Genomic DNA, 17,155 nt, shown 5'->3' on the forward strand with positions numbered 1-17,155 from the left:
ATAAGGAAAAAGTTCAGCTGGATATACCACTGATAATAGGCAAAACTAAATTAAATGAAATTAATAATAACCTCGTTTTGCAGCAGAATCTGGCCCTGAACGCAACGCTATTTGACTAACAGGCAATATCTCCAGTTTAACAGTATCTCCAGCAGAGGATCTCAATAATTCCATCGCTTCAGCTGAGGTCAACATATCTAATTTAATGCCATTGATTGCTAAGACATGGTCACCAACATGAAGAGCACCGCATCTGCAATAAAATTTAAAACTTCAGATAAATAGCTAATCCACAGCATTGTGAATTCACCAAAGTAAACAAATAAGACGGTTTTGAAATAAAGAATAACTTGTTAAATTTACATACGAAATATAAACCTTCATAAAAAGGCTGCAATAAAAAAAAATATAACAATACACTTACTCAGGACGGCTACAGAAAATGAGAAAAAAATTTCCCTGATTAAACATGCAACATCTCTCCGACATATGGCTAATCATTATATTAGTGTCCAGCCTTTTTCCCTACTCAGAATCACTGTACTTGTACAATATACATTATTAAAAGCAATTTAATGAATTATTTAACCATTAAAAATATATTTATGAAATTTAATTTTTTTAAAAATGGAATGAGCATACTAAAAAACTATTAAAACAGTATATTACATTTTTTTACGTATAAAATACTGGAAATTTTAACAAACTACTTAGCTTCTAAAACAGCATAAAAATTCTTAAAAAACATTAAAACTACTCTTGCAACACAAGTTATATCACGGAAAAGTTTTTCTGATTTTTGCTTAATATTTTTAAATTCTCATCAACTAATTAGAGCTCTTTGTACAACATGTTGCAGAATAAGTATAAAAATTGTATAATTATATGTACCTAATAATATACATTTTAGCAAACTTTTAAACAATAGAAACTGTCAAAATCTTTCCCAAATCGTTTTTCTTTAACAAATAATAAATTAATTGCTCTAATCAAAAGCTGATGATTTTATAAAATAATATAAAAGCCATTATATTCATTTAATATTTCAAATAATGCTAGACATAAGATACTAATTTGCAGTAAATAATTCCAGTCACAAATAACAATTGCTTGCCTATTACACTTAAAATGCAAAAAATTACAAATAATAATTATTAAATTGAAAATTAAAATATTTATTATTAAGACACTAATAAAAACACTTGGTTTAAAATAACCAGTACTATTAACCAGTTAATTAAAAAAAAAAATTTTTCTTTGGGAGGGGGCGGGGGGTTAAGGCTGCAATTTCTTTCTCAACTCTTAAACTCTCTTTCTGAGCTGCCTCAAGAATTTTTATTATTATGCTATTAATTATTTAAACTGATTCTCTGTTTACCCCTTTTTCTTTTCAGATTTTCCCTTACTTTCTTTCCATTCTTCTCTTTCTACTCTTTATATTTGGCTTGTGAATTCTCCGCAATTATAATCAATTGTTTCGATACTTATTCCACCATTTGCTTGAATGCTATCATAAACTATTAATCTTGCAATGAGTGTTTGTTCTTTCATATTTTCCCATAAACAATCTTAACTGATTGAAAATTCTCTCTCTACGATACCGTTGCCATAAGAAAATATTATTGTTTTTAACAATGATATAGCATCATTTTAAGGCTGCAACAGCAGGTCGAACAAAAATTATTAACCTCCTCTCTTCTTTGTAGAGTGAAAATCGATCTTCCCGAAATTTCATTAAAGTTGTTGTAAAACACATACATCAGATTATTTCTCTTCATATCATAATGAAATTCCATATCCTAGAAAGATATCTCGGTTGCAGTTGCTATAATCATTTTGACGACATTAGGCTTCGGATGCACAGAAGTGATTCAATCAAATAGCCGATCGCACAAATTTTGGAAGTGAAATGATCTGATCTGCAATTTTCCCTGATTTTTTTTTTTTTTTCACATTTTCCAAGATTTTTCTCTTATTTTATCATATCGAAAAAAATTCCTTGACTTATCCCTGATTTCCAGTCCCATCGCAATCCTGTTATTTCAATTTTAAAAACCTCAGTTAAAAACTGCCTAAAATGACCACAGTTAAGCTCACAAATTAATTAATTTCCAGTTTCTAATTTTGGAAATTTCCAATACTCAGTTTATTAAAATCAAATCTCAAATAAAAGAATATAATGTAAAATTTGTTTGCTGATAATGTCGAACAGAAACTATTAGATCAAGTTAAAGCAAACTTATAAAAACGTCTGCATCGCAGCGATTTTTTTCGGAATTTAACAGACCTGATAAAGTTAAAATGAAATTAATGGCAATGGTATTTATTTTACGAACATCATACATAAGTCATTAACATATTTCTTATAGATGATAGCAGTGTAATAATGCATTGCAAAACAATTCTAAACTATAGCATGCTATTTACTATCCGTCAATGGTATTAATAAATTAAACGAAATTATTATTCAACATTTACGATAATGAAAGAAGGCTTATTTTGCCACAAAGGAGCTATTTTTAAAATTTTTAAGGTATCTTTAACCAAGTTCACTTTAAACAAATTTTGCAGGTTATCAAAATATGACTTCATACATGTATCTCAAGAACTATTATTAATTTTAAACATTGGTAGCTGAAGGGTAGAAATACAGTGCTAAAGTGCGCTGCTGATTTACCTGCACATGAGAATGATGTACAACCAAATTCGGCCTTCCATTGCATTTACATCCAATGAATATGAAAGAAGAATCGTTCTAAGTAATATAATTATGTTTAACTATTAGATATTTCTTTGTAATTTTTATTCGGTTTAATTTCAATGCTAGATACATGTTTTGTTTATTTTATTTTAAGCTTTAATTTAAATGAAAGCATTTTTACTTTTGCTCCACAGTGGCTAAAAATAACAGTGCACAAATTCAGTAGTTATCTTTTTAAAATACTATACCTTTCCAATTAATTTTTTTAAGTTTTGCAAATCTGTGTTTAGATATATAATTTGTTCCATTTATCTAATTTCCATTTACAATTGGTATATTATTGCAATTTATATTCCTTCATTTTTGATGGACCTCCATTATGGATCCAACGGTTTATTTTTAGTCTTAATAACCAATAAGTAAGTTTTGTTTCAATAAATTATTTTGATACAAAGATGAAAGACTGAGTATGTTTGAAAAAGTGAAAAAAAAAGCTATTGCATGTCAGATAGATTAAATGTTTCATCAGGTTACAATTTCAGAAGTGCCCAAATAAACTAGACACAACCAAACAACATGGCTAAACAAAGTTGGTACAAAGAATAATTAGAGTATATCAACAATTTATATACAGATTTACCTTTCGGCAATACTTGCTTGACGAATACTTTCAATCACTATAGCATGTTCAGGTACAGAAAGGCATGATAAAGTAAGTCCCAAAAGACTGCCAGGAGCTTTATCGATTTCTACCAATAGCGGACCGGACGCATTTTTTACGGCATCTATCAAAATGGTGAGAACTCATAAATCTTTTATTCTACCTTCGAGAATTCTCAACTAAAAATTAAATTAAGTTTACAGTACAAACCAAGCAACTGGACATCATATTCTACAGTGATGATTGCACTCTGCTTAACCTGTTTCAATAATTGCAAAGCTTCTGTTAAACTTGCAGAAGAAAGATTTACTCCATCTACAGCCAAAATTCTATCGCAAGTTTTTAAAACACCAGTCCTGTGAAAAGAGTGTGAATATAAAACATATTTTTAACACCAGTAGTACAAACATAAAGTAGGAAAACATGTACACTAAAATTAAATACATACAGCTAATAATATAAACAAACTTCAAAAATATTAGTCGAAACACTACATTTCATTTTCTTTAGATATTTATTTTCTGCAATTTTCACAAATGATTTGAAGACTTTTTTTTAACATGAAAAGAAATATTTTCAGTTCAACTAATCCTAAACAAAGCTAAATATTTTTATATATTATCTATTATTTTTAAATTATTTATATATTTATTTCAATATATGTGTACTGAATATTTATCAATATAAAAAAGAAAACCACCTCATTCTGAAATAATAAGATTCTATAAATTATTCGCAAAAGCAAATTATATTCTTCAATATGGATACTCTAATTGAAACAACTGCATGGAATAGATGTATTTAGAGAACTTCAAGTCATAAACCTAAAACTGAAAATAGCTCTTGTGCTTGTAATATTAAGAATAATAATGCTTCAAAGGATTTTTTTTTTTTTTTTTTTTTTTTTTTTTTAGTATTTAAGTTCTAGATGTTAAAACAAAAATAAAATGGGTGTAACAAAATCTTTGGAGAATTCATTAATTTCTAAAAACATTTTTATCATTATATTTTACCATGTTCATTAAGAAAATGCCAGCTTAAAACTGTTTACTTATTAATAATCTTTTATAAATGCATATACACACAAAAGCAGAAAATATGAATAATCCACATTTAAAAATATTTACTTCTTTCTGAAATGGAAATACATGGATATGTATTTAACATTAACACTTATGTTGACATGTATTTTAATAATAGGATAGAAGCTTCTTTTTTTCTTTCTAAAGTAGTAATTAAGTATCTGGAAGTCATCCAAACTTACAGTTTTTTTTTTTCTATAAATTATAATTCAACACAAAGTGCAATGTAAAAGACCAAGAAAACATATAGTGTATACACACAGTTGATTTAATAATAGAAGAAGATAAATGCGAGGAGCATATTCATATTTCAGAGGAGCTGAACAGTACGAAAAATGAGGTTGATCCACTATATCAGAAAATAAATTTAAAAAAAGGAATATAAAAATATAATCAATAAACAGATAACTTCCTGAAGCTATACTATTTTCGAAGTTCTTTGATAATACACTATCAACAAGCTAGAATATACAATTTTTACTAACAGTTTTAAAACCCAAATATCAAATAATAGTTATGAGAAATGCGGTTTTAATATGGATCATGTAAAATTTCTGTAAAATGCTCCAAAAATTACAATACGTAGAATTAATTCAATTCTACATTTTTTACTCAAAAGAAAAAAATGAAAACATTACCTGTGCGCTGGGCCCCCAAATTTGATGTCAGTTATGATCAAAGGTCTAGATTTCAATCTGTCATTATATGGACCACTTCTCAAAGTAAAGCCAAAACTGTCTTTCTCTTTCTCCAGCTTTACTTGGATTACTTTAGAATTATAATGAGAAGTATTGTTGACTGTTAAAAAAAATATTTAATAAAATTAAACGGAAAACTTTTTTTAAAAAATACATAAAGATCGAAAGTAATTAAATCTAAAGCATCGTTGCAATTCAAACAGTGACGAAAATCATCAAGTACAAATTATCAAGTATCAAATCTTTCAAAATGAAATTTTGCACATAGATGAAGTACCAATCAAGTAAATTTCTATTGAATAATTTAATTTCACAATAAAATTATTAAAAATAAATTTTTTAAAAGGCAAATTTTCCAGCTGAATTTGCTTTTTGCATCATTGGAATACAAATTACAGTGCACCCATGGCTACAATCCATGCATGCCATGGTATATATCTGATCTTTTTACTGAATTATAGAAAACAATCTTAATTAAAACTAAATTTCAAAATAAGAGCCAATTACTCACATAGAACAGGTGTCTCATATTCTATCTCTAAAGTAACTTTACTTCCAGCATTTTTTAGTAGATTAACAATTTCTTCGTGTCTTAGTTTACTTGTTCGAATACCATTTACAGAGATAATGTAATCACCAACATCCAAGGCATCACATCTAAAAAATTTTAAAAAATTAAATCAGTTATATTTTTACAATTTCAGTTTTTATATAAAAAAAATAATTAAGTCAATATTAATTTTCTTATATTTCAATAGCATATATAACTTAATTTTGTTATATTTGGTAGATTTTATATGCCTAATAACTTTTACAAACAAGTTCATAAAAAATTGCATTTTCTCCCTTTAAAACGACTTTTTATTTCTTTTTAATGGACTATCAATCAAAATTATTACGCTTAAAATTGAACCAGGCATTAGATAGTCAAATTTCATCCTCTTAAAATCAGTTAGCAGTTTTGAGGGAAATTAATGCAAAGCTATTAATCAATATAAAAGGAACAAAATATACGGAGTCTGTAAATGCTGCATTCGTAATGCACATAACACCTGCTATTACTCTGTAATTACTGTTTAAAAGAATACTTATGTGTTCCATGAAATATATTACAAAATATGCAAATTTAATACATCAAAATCCGTATAAATAAAATTGAAATTCAAAAAAATTGTGCGCTGTATAAAACTAAACCACGGAATACATTTTTTTCAAACTTTGTTCACAAGTATTATAAACAGAACGAAATTTTTCGTGCAGATTACGCTAAATTAGATTTTAATAGTTAATTTTTTATTAATTAAAAACTACATTTTGTGTATATTTGTTGAGTACATATTTGTTGAGAGTGCCACCCGTTTTGAATTAATGCATTCTAAATAATTAAAATAATTTTATTTATCAACGTCCGAAATGTCATTCGCATTGCTTAATCAAATTTTGTATCATTTAAAAAATTATTAATAATTTAAGGAAAAAAAATCAGTTTTATGAAAGTTTTAAAAATGTTTGATTTAATCTGTAATTTAACAAACGTTTGAAAAGCTAAAGCGAAATTATCAATTTAATTTTAAAAGTTAAGGACGAAGTTAGGACTTAATGCATTATATTATTTTACATAAAAGTATTTTTTACTCTAAAAATAATATATATCTTTAAAAAAATACACGTCCTCACGTGCTCGTTTGTATTTAATATTAAATAATTTATTTATTTTCTCCCATCTGACATTTATACCAGGTAACTAATTTGCTATATGATAACTATAGCCTTCTTTAAGTAAAATGTATAAGTACAACAAATTTTGGTTAAAAACACTGAAGCATAGAGAAGATCAGCATGAAGGTTAATTAAACAATTTCTTTCACTATTATTAAAAGTCATGGAAGAATTTTTGTCTCAAATAACGTAAAGTATAATAGCAGGTGATATATTAAATTAGATGGCACTGTATTCAATTTATTGATTACATTACTTCTTTAACAAATTAATTACAACCAACACAATAAGCTTGCCACCTCTCATCATAAAGATTAGATAAATAATTAATTAATAAAGGAAATGACGCCATTAGCATAAAAAAACAATTTAATACAACAGTTTAATGTGCAATTTCTTAATATTAACTTTTCATTTGCGCCTAACAACATATAAGACGTATTAATTTGAGATTTCTGCCCGATAATAATTCAATGTCAATAGTATTTATGATTATGGTTATAGCTTTTTGATCGATTAATATCATGATTTCATATTGTATAATAATATAAATATACATATTCAGCACCACAATATGTATGAACACTTTTATTATTTATTTGTTATACTTATCCATTTTACTTAAAGAAGGTTATAGTTACCACTTTTACACTATGTGGTAATTCAAAGTGGTAACGAAATTTGAAAATATTACGGAAGAAAATGTCACGGCCATTAAAACTTTTAAGGAGAATCAAATGAACTCAACTGCAAAATACGAGATAATTCGTTTTTATTAGACTGCTTTAAAATAGATTTCGCGGTTAATTTTAAGTACATCGGTTTTGTCCTATCCTTATTATACAAAGCAAAAATAATAAAATTATATTCGAAATATTATTAAGTTCTAAATTGAACTGAACTTTTATTAATTAACTGAATATATTGGCATATATTCAGCTTAATACTCAATAAACATTAGTCTAAAAATATTTATAGCACATGCACAGTATATTGACACATGAAATATTCTTCTATAATTTGAAAAGATTTGATTATAATTATCATCCTGCTACATGCCAGTGCCGAAACTTCAATATAAACAAATTAATAATATTAATAAAAATACGAAAATGAAAACTGAATAACTTCAGCATTGATCAAACTAAAGAAATTGTTCTATTCTAATGAGGTAATTTTGCAGAAAATTATTTCCTAGTTTCTGAAAAATGATTTAAAATTATTTACGAAGATACACGTGATTTAGATATCTTCGCATACCTGTAAGCTATACTGCCAGGCCTTAAATTTGAGATCTTCGGTCTGGAGTTCTTATCAATTCCACCTACAAATAATTAAAAAGACGTTAAAATAGATTAATGACAAGGCAGCTAAGAGTCAAATAAAATCTTGTTATAAATATCTCAAATGAACAAGCAAACTAATATCTTACAACATAGCAAACAAATATAAAGATTTAAAGAGCTTTCAAAACTCATAGTAAATTTAAAAAGTAACTATGATTGTGTTGGAAAAACACTTTTGACGGACACATAGTAGAATTTGCAGAAGTTTCATTCCCTTTCAAAGTAGAATTTTTCTTTTTAATTATTTTTTTCCAATTGACTTCTTTTATATTTGCTCAGATGGAGTTTTATAACTGATTTTTCATTCACTTATAAATGAATCATAGGTTTGAAATTATACTGTTTGAAACAGTGCACTTGCGTGCTCTTGACGACAATATCATATTTTAACACTTTCAGAACTTCATTATCAGCTAATCACTAATTAAATCAAATTCTGTTTCCTTTCCCGTGGTGCCACCTTTAGAAGAATTTCTGATTATTTTATAAAGAGATGATATGATATATTTAAAGACAAAAGTAATTAACATTTTTAAAAATTTGCTACTTAATACATTAATAAAAGTGCTTTTGAACAGAAATTTTAATTTCGTAAACACATAAGTCACTTTAAAAAGCAGGAAAATATCTTATATTTTAAATATCGTAACACAAATCTCAGAAAATTTCTGACTATTTACGCAGTTTTTATATAGTTTTATTTAACTTCATTTCTTTCATATATCCAAAAATTGAATTCTGTAATAGACTTTTCATTCGCTTTCTGATGTGCTAGACTTTTCAAATTATGTAGAGTAGTAAATTTCCGATAATAGTGCAATATTTTAATATTTTCAGAACTTAATTGTCAGTCGTCATTCGGTAGTGAATCTTTTGCCCTAAAATTGATTATAAAATTTCTTAATGAATTATAAAACATATTAAAATATCATCGAGACTTTCTCGTGTACTCTCTATTTGTGCATTATTAACCGCTTGCCAGAGTCTAACAATACACAATAACCAGATAACCGAATGTGTATTTTGGATACCTTTTTTCCAAACGATTGAAACAAAATTCGACACAGAACTACAATTATAGTCATGAAATTTCATACCAAATTCAATATATTTAAGTCACTGCGTCTTTGAGTTATTGCATTTACATGCTTGTGAAAATACAGACCGACAGATGGTCAACCCCCAAGACAGATTTGGTTCAAAATTCGACACATATCTAAACTTTAGATACCAAATCTATATACTGAATTTTATCCATGTAGTTTTGTTCATTTTGTTGTTAATAGTATTAACTTATATTCGGACAGACAGACTTCCTGTGAATGAATTTCATTCAAAATTCGACAGAAATATACAAATGTAGTGTAGACCAAAATATGAAATTTCACCCATTAATCTTAAAGCGTTTTTGTGTTATCGTATTCATGGGCAGACAAATCAGAAAATGTGTTTTTTTGGACTCAGGAGGGTTTGATATGTAAAGATTTATCAAAATCTAGAGTTCGAATTTCTTGACGAATACAATACTTTCTCTTCGCATACAATAAATTAAAATAATAAAAATAAAAGTGTGGTGAATAGTATATAAGCCAGTAAACAACTACGCTGCACGAGCAATTGCTTTTGTATCATGGTCATGTTACTGGACTGCGAACCACAAGGTCCCAGGTTCTATCCTCGCTCATCACAATCCGCCATAAAAATTCCTTTAAAAATACGGTCTTATTAGTGTACTAAAATGCAATATATATATATATATATATATATATATATATATATATATATATATATATATATTTAATCAAACATCTGGAGAGCAAAGCAAAAACTGTAAAAGCGTTAGGCGTTGAACCCAATCCGATAAGAAAATTAAGCTGCACTGAATAGAAAAATAAATAAAACTCTCAAACAGTCCTTAAAACTTAAAGCATATTATAAAGGGTATTAAAATTTCAAAATATTTCTATCAAACCCTCACGCGTTTACGATATTTGTTGATCTCTAGATTTTTGACTTTAAGAAATGCTTTCTACATTTTAGAGCATTAATTGAGAAGGTATATTTTATAGCTATTTTATTATTCGTGCATTTTAATTCTTTAAAATCCATATTGATTATTTGCGATCATATTCTTAATTCGTTTTCTATTCATCGTTTAAATTAATTTAACATCGTAACAAGAGTCCCTCATTCTTTAAGAAACAAAAAGGGGGGAATGATAAATGCAGTCAAAAGACATAATATTTACTTTCTATAAAAGCTATCATTATCACAATTAAAAGAAATATAATTTTTCATAAAGTTCAAAAAAAGTTTTTACATGCTAATTTCTAAACAAAAAAAAAAAAAAAAAAAAAAAAAAAAAAACAATTGAGGCAAGGGAAGCAACTGACGCATTATACGTGCAAAATTTATAAAATTATTGACAAAATTATTTTTTGCAAAATTATATTTTATATATATATATATATATATTGAACTGGAGGCTGAAGGGTATCTTACGTGGTCTTCTAGATCAAAACAGTTACGCAGACTGGGCGAAGCGCACACGATTCAAAATACAAACGTGTTTGTTCTAGTTAATTTTTTGTTGCATTCTAGTAACAACACAGTACAAAGCAAAGTAATGCAGTGTGTAAATATCCGTAATAGAAATTTTAGTTCAATATATAATTTTACGTATATTTTTGAAGAATCAGGTATAATTACAAGAAGGAAAAGTGCCATTTTCAAGATATTAATGATGAAGAGGGTGATCAAATCCAAGTATTAATACAAATCCGAATTCTCCATCAAATAGCTCAGCAAATAGAGATATACCATTAATAAAAGTGGAAGGAAAAAGTGTCCTAAACTTAAGGCTAACCAGCTTATTTAATTCAGTAGACTACACTTTATTAATTATTATATATTCGTATGGCCAGCATGAACCGTGCTTGAGCTACGGCCAAATAAACAAATTTCACATAAAGCATATGTGAATCATATAGCCTGAACGAATATATTACTGGCATTTACTTTGCATGGTGATTATTGTGTTAATAAAAAAATCAAATACTGAAAGTGAATATGTACATATTTTTAGCATGCACTCCTATAAATAAAAATGATTTAACAACATTCAAATTGTATAAATCTTAATTTTAGAAGTAAAAATAATTTACTATCATCTGTATTTAAGAGTGAACTCTTCCAATACATTTTAAATTATAAATATATCTCCATTTTATCTCCTGTGGTGTTTATTTTTGTTAGAATGCATTCAGTACCTGAAATAATTAATCCCAGAGTCATTCCATCCTTTTTCTCCAATTCCACAATTAGAGTATCTCGTTTATCATCTATAAGAAAAAAAAATATAAATGCATTTATGACTTTTATAGTAATAAAATGTAAATGCATTTATGTAATTAAAATATAGATGCTTCATAAATTACGAGCAACTTTAAAAAATAATAACTTGCAAATGAAAATAGAAAAATGCTATTTTATCAGAAAGGATGCATTTGAAACCGAAATTTTTGCCTTGGAATAAAAATTTAACGATGACATATAATGTTCTGTTATACCATTAAAATCGTGCTTAATGTTGCGAAAAGTATGGTTTCTCGTCTGAAAATTAAGCTCCTGAATGCCGTACGATACACTGAGCATCAATAAATCCTTATTACAACAAATTTCTTATTCTATGAAAAGACATCACTCCATCAACTGCAGAAACATCTGATAGTATAAACTGGTAACTGTGCGATTAATGAATTCTAATGTATTTACAAAAAAAATCCTATTTCATTTCTATCTTTTCAATGCAAATGGCACTGGTTTATCTTCATTAGTTGTAAATTATTAAGTCTGAAAGCTTTTCCAAACTTTTGAAACATCCTGTATATTACAAATAAAGAAAAAGGGTTGCTTTCACTGTGTGACTTACCGCTGATTGCATCTGTGCGATTCTCTTCAATTTGGTCCAAATTATTCTTATTGTAGAATGTTTCACCTATAAAAAATTTTTAAATTAAGGAAAATATCACTAAAATTATCAAAAAGAACCTTCAATGCATTATAAAATAAATCCAGGCACTTAAACTAAGTTGAAATTAAATTACCGACGAAACCATAAACAGGGATAAAGTAAATCACCTAAAATTGAAACCTATGTTCAATAGTGCTTACTACTGAAAAGAAAAAGAAAGAACTAGATATTTGGCGCTTTAATGAAACATTTGCTATGTTTTGATAATAAATGTTATACGAAATTATTTTGATGCCCAATTAGTATTTAATTCTAAAATAATTTAATCCTTATGTTTGCATGTTAACATTAGAGTGATAACTCTAATGTTAACATGCAAACTTATAATAACATAAGGTAAATAAATTATCCGAAATATTTCGGAAACCTTTCTTTGAAAAATGTGAGTTACCTGCCTGTCCCTTTGTTCATAAGAACTTTTTGACAAACGAAGACATCTTTATAGAAAAATGTTTGATGTCTCATAATGCTCCTAAGGCATGGAAGACGTAAAGGCTATACACAACGACAAAAATTTTAACCTGTTTCGGAATTTATTATTCAAATGAATTTTTTGGAGAAAAAAAATACTCCAGCGATCAGCATATGATATAGCTATTTTCATGTCGAAGAAAATGTCAACAGCAATAATGGTTCATGTATTGAACATAGCTAAATAATACTAGAACAAGTATAGATCATAGTTAAATAATCTGCAGTAAAAAGTATCGAGCAACGACAATCATTTTAAAATCTTCAAATAATTTCCAGCAGAATTTTTTCAATTTTTTTTTTCAATACTTTAAAATTCAATACTCAAATAAATAAACAAACAGTTCAACTAAAATTAATTCAAATATTCATCTTCTTTCAAAAAATTATAAATTAAATCGTTATTCCAAGTCCTAATATGGAGATACAAATGAACTAGTCACGTCGCGGCGTCTCATAACATACTAGTCTTTGGATTTATAATATTTCATTTTTACAAAAATGTTGGGTGGAAATTGGTTTTCTTTGCTTTCTCATTATTAGCGGGAAAAATAAGTCATATCGCTTTTTTACAATGATATTTATTTGAAAAAATACTTAAGATCTGCAGATTTTTATATTTTCAAAAATCATACTTTTCTGAATTTTCATAATTTTCGCATTTACTTTCATTTAATCCGCGGCACTCCATAACATACTAGTCTTTGCTTTTATAATATATCATTTTTACAATTTTTTTTTTGTATTATTATTACTACAGATGAAAATAAATCATGTCACTTTTTTTACACTCATATTTAGTTGAAAAAATGCTTAAGATTTGCAGATTTTTTATATTTTCAGAAATCATACTTTTCTGAATTTTCCATGATTCATTTTCCATTTTAATTGTAATCAAAAGACAGTATAAAATTTAGACCAATATAATATTTTAAATGAGACATTTAATTTCCCACGTGAACATTTCTCCAAGTCTCAAGACTTCTTATCATTCGTAAGCAATACTTTTTTTAATTCTTAAAACCATCTTTTTCACAGAAAATTCGAAGAGATCATTGAAATTTTTACAATAAAAATATTGCAAAATAATCTAAATCAAAATAACTTTTAAACTATATTATAGAAAATATTTTACAAGCTATTTGAAATTTCAAATGAAATGGAAATCAGTCGTTTATATTTTATTATACCAATAAAATTATGATCTCAATAATATATCTATGTTTTTACATGATATAAACTTGTTGCCTGAAGTTAAAATTTTGCATATATTGAAACAATGCTAAGAGAAATAAAAATGTAATTTTTGTTTGTTCATTTTTTAAACAGTAAATAAATATTGTTTTATTTAACTTCAAAGTCCTTTATTTGACACAGCATTCATCTCAAACATGACACCAAGACCATACATGCAGTTCAGTGAGATGCTGTGTTGAAATTATCTTCGACGGCAATCGGGGAAAGACAAACAAGAAAAGAAGCCTGCTTCCCTTCTAAAACAAGCAATAGATGTAAAAGCAAGGCGTTCAAAGCCGCGAAAGTGTTCACTATTTATTTACTAGCGCATAAGAACGGAAAAACTTCTTTGAGGACAAAAATAATCTTAATAGAAGGGATCGAGCCCAAATTACAGAAAGAATTTCAATTTAGCGAGCAATAAATTCTCGACAAAATTTAAGAATCAAAAATATGAGTACCTGATATATTACATTATCGTTATCGTATTACTTTTAAATCGTAGGAGTGTCAAAAACCAAATTTGCTCAAATGTGGGAGATAAAAATTGAAACAGAAGATAACTATCAAGGACTATGCATCAGCGGAGAAACACAAAACATAAAAAAGTGCCACCTTGAGACATGGATGAGTCTTCCACAAGTAAACAGAAATGAATCTGAATCTTGGGAAACTGCTCCAGAGAATTACATTACCTACCTACCTAGTTTTAAGATGACAGGATCATAACAAAAATTCTATTTATCCAAAAATCCGAAGTACTAAGTGAATTTCTAAATTTAAAAAGTAGCAAAGGTTCGTCTTTTAACATTTTTAATAAATAAAAGTAAGATTTTTTTTTATTGCTGTAATGTATTAATACACTGCATAACACTTAAATCCTCGAATAAATGTGGAGGACCTTAAAAAGTTATTCATATTATGATCAGAAAAAGCATCGTCTTATTTAATTAATAAAAATAATTCAAAAATAAAAGAAATTAGTAATTTTTATTTTTTACTTAAAGGTAACTGAAATTCGAATTCTAGCTGATATTTTAACATTATATTTACAGAATATACAAGGACCTCTCCCCCCCCCAAAAAAAAAACAGATTTTAAGAAAAATTCGAATTTCTCATGTTTTATTATAATTACTTTTTCGCAGTAAAATCTGAACAGTTCTTTTAATTACATAAATAAAAAAAATGGATACAAAAAAGCAATGAAATATATATGAAAATGTGAATACAATGTAGAGTTTCATTCAAAGGTAATTTCCACAACAAATTCAAAAAAATGAGTGCATTATGTAGGCAGATTAGCATTGTGTTTGCATCCTTGAAGAACGTGGCAGTCATTAAAATCCTAAAATATGTTTACTACAGTCCTCAAATCATTTTTAAAACGACAATTTTTGAAGAAAGAGATAAATGGTAATCTTCAGATTTTTTTTTTCTTTCTTTTTTTTTAAGGATTCCCGTCTATTACCACCATGCATAAACAATAATTATTCATCGATAAATGACAAACACAGAAAAGGAACACCAAGAAAAGCGTTTTTGTCTTTTATACTTCCAAAATAGGAAGTCTTTGGAAAAAATGCGCAGAGGGTAGGGGAGTGGATATTTATCCATTCTGAAAATAATAATACGAAAATAGCAAAATGAATTTATTACATATATATAATTTTTCTTTCAATTTAAAATTGAAAAAATCATTCAATTTACCAAGCTTAGATTTATTGCTAATTAAGAATTCGATCACAGAAACTATCTCCTCATCAATAAATGATAAAATTTGTAATGTTGTTAGTTCGTAATCAAATAGATATTTTTGATACTGATGGTACTGATTGGTACTGATCTGATTTCAGAACCAACTATTCCTCATGGTTACTATTTCCTGAAAAAAAAAAAAAGCTAACTTCATACAATTGTTCAAAGATGCACTAAACTGATAATACCAAAACATACTCCGAACGTTCACCTAAAATGAAACTTGGCACATGTAAGGTAGATAAGAAGATAAGAAACCGTCTCCAATCTGAACTTTTGCAAATACTTTATAGTCTGCAGCAGATACTTATCGTTAACAGATAAGTAGATAATGAAGTTCCCCCTACGAAAATAAGTAAAAATACAGTTAATATTGTAAAGTTACGTAATAAGTGAAACTCGCGAATAGATCATAAATCGGGGTCTAATTCTGCATATAAATGTGAGCGATTTTTTTATTCATTACAGGCAAGGATAACATAAAGCTATTAGGACGAAATGTATGTAATAAAGAATAAAGCTTTTATACACAAAGTAGAACATATTCAAATAAATGTGGCACTCAAAGGCTTCATAAAATCTATCAAACTCTTCTGATAATCAATGACCGTTTTTCTTCGCGAATAATTTCTTCATAGTAAATTACTGTTATTTTTTTTAATCCCATGCCTTGTAGTTATAATATGTTTTTTATTTGAGTCTGTCATCTCCAAAATTGAAAATCCTTTTTCAAATAACCGAGATCTTTTGCCATCCACTATCATTTTGTTTTCTGATGGATCTGGGTCTGCGGTGTCAGCTTCTTTAGGAGCGATTTACTCAGGTTTCTCTATATGTCTGTCCATCGACAGTCAGATCTTAGTTGTGTATGCCCAATAGTTGATTGACATCATTGCGATCAATTTTCAAAAAGTCATTTCCTGGCAAGATATCCAATTTCTTATTTTAAATGAAAGATTTGATCAGTTCCCAGTTCATTTTTAAAAACATACATCATTATTATTCTTTATTTTTCAATTTGTCATATTTTAAAATGGGAAATATTCAATAAGGGGCAGAGAAATGAGGAACCGTTTTACTTCAGATTCGCTTCAGTAGAAGATTGCTATATGTAACTTGAATATTTTAGAATGAACATTCTACATGCATTCAAGATTCGATAATAACATCACTTATGTTAGCTGAATCCTTCAACTGAAACAACGCATCCTTGAATTTCCTCCTAATCGATGTTAAAAAAATACAAAAGCCAGAGAAGGTGATTGATTAATTCTGCCTAAGTTGGATCTGAATTCGACGAACTTAATCAAATCTAATCGTTTTTCATGGTTTTTAAATCAAAGTTCATTAATATTCTTCCCCTTATGTCCATTTTCTGAGTCCCTTTTCCTTAAAAAGTGACTGTGAACCGAATCCGACTTAGAATTGTTTTGATGACTTTAAGGCTATAA

The 17,155-nt window shown here is 27.4% G+C and overlaps 1 protein-coding gene across 5 annotated transcripts in view; it reads right to left on the reverse strand.

The window, feature by feature from the left end:
• LOC129960610 (glutamate receptor-interacting protein 2-like) overlaps positions 1-17,155 on the reverse strand; it is a 223,371-nt gene that overhangs the window by 16,269 nt on the left and 189,947 nt on the right. For all 5 annotated transcript variants that reach the window (XM_056074134.1, XM_056074135.1, XM_056074139.1 and 2 more), the window contains 8 exons: positions 12,139-12,204; positions 11,477-11,548; positions 8,122-8,185; positions 5,654-5,799; positions 5,083-5,242; positions 3,573-3,718; positions 3,342-3,486; positions 72-253 (listed from right to left, as the gene is read on the reverse strand). In XM_056074134.1, the coding sequence (XP_055930109.1) occupies positions 72-253; positions 3,342-3,486; positions 3,573-3,718; positions 5,083-5,242; positions 5,654-5,799; positions 8,122-8,185; positions 11,477-11,548; positions 12,139-12,204 (981 nt within the window). The remainder of the gene's footprint in view (positions 1-71; positions 254-3,341; positions 3,487-3,572; positions 3,719-5,082; positions 5,243-5,653; positions 5,800-8,121; positions 8,186-11,476; positions 11,549-12,138; positions 12,205-17,155) is intronic.

Source organism: Argiope bruennichi, chromosome X2, assembly GCF_947563725.1.
Source record: "Argiope bruennichi chromosome X2, qqArgBrue1.1, whole genome shotgun sequence".
NCBI classification, from domain to species: Eukaryota; Metazoa; Arthropoda; class Arachnida; order Araneae; family Araneidae; genus Argiope; species Argiope bruennichi.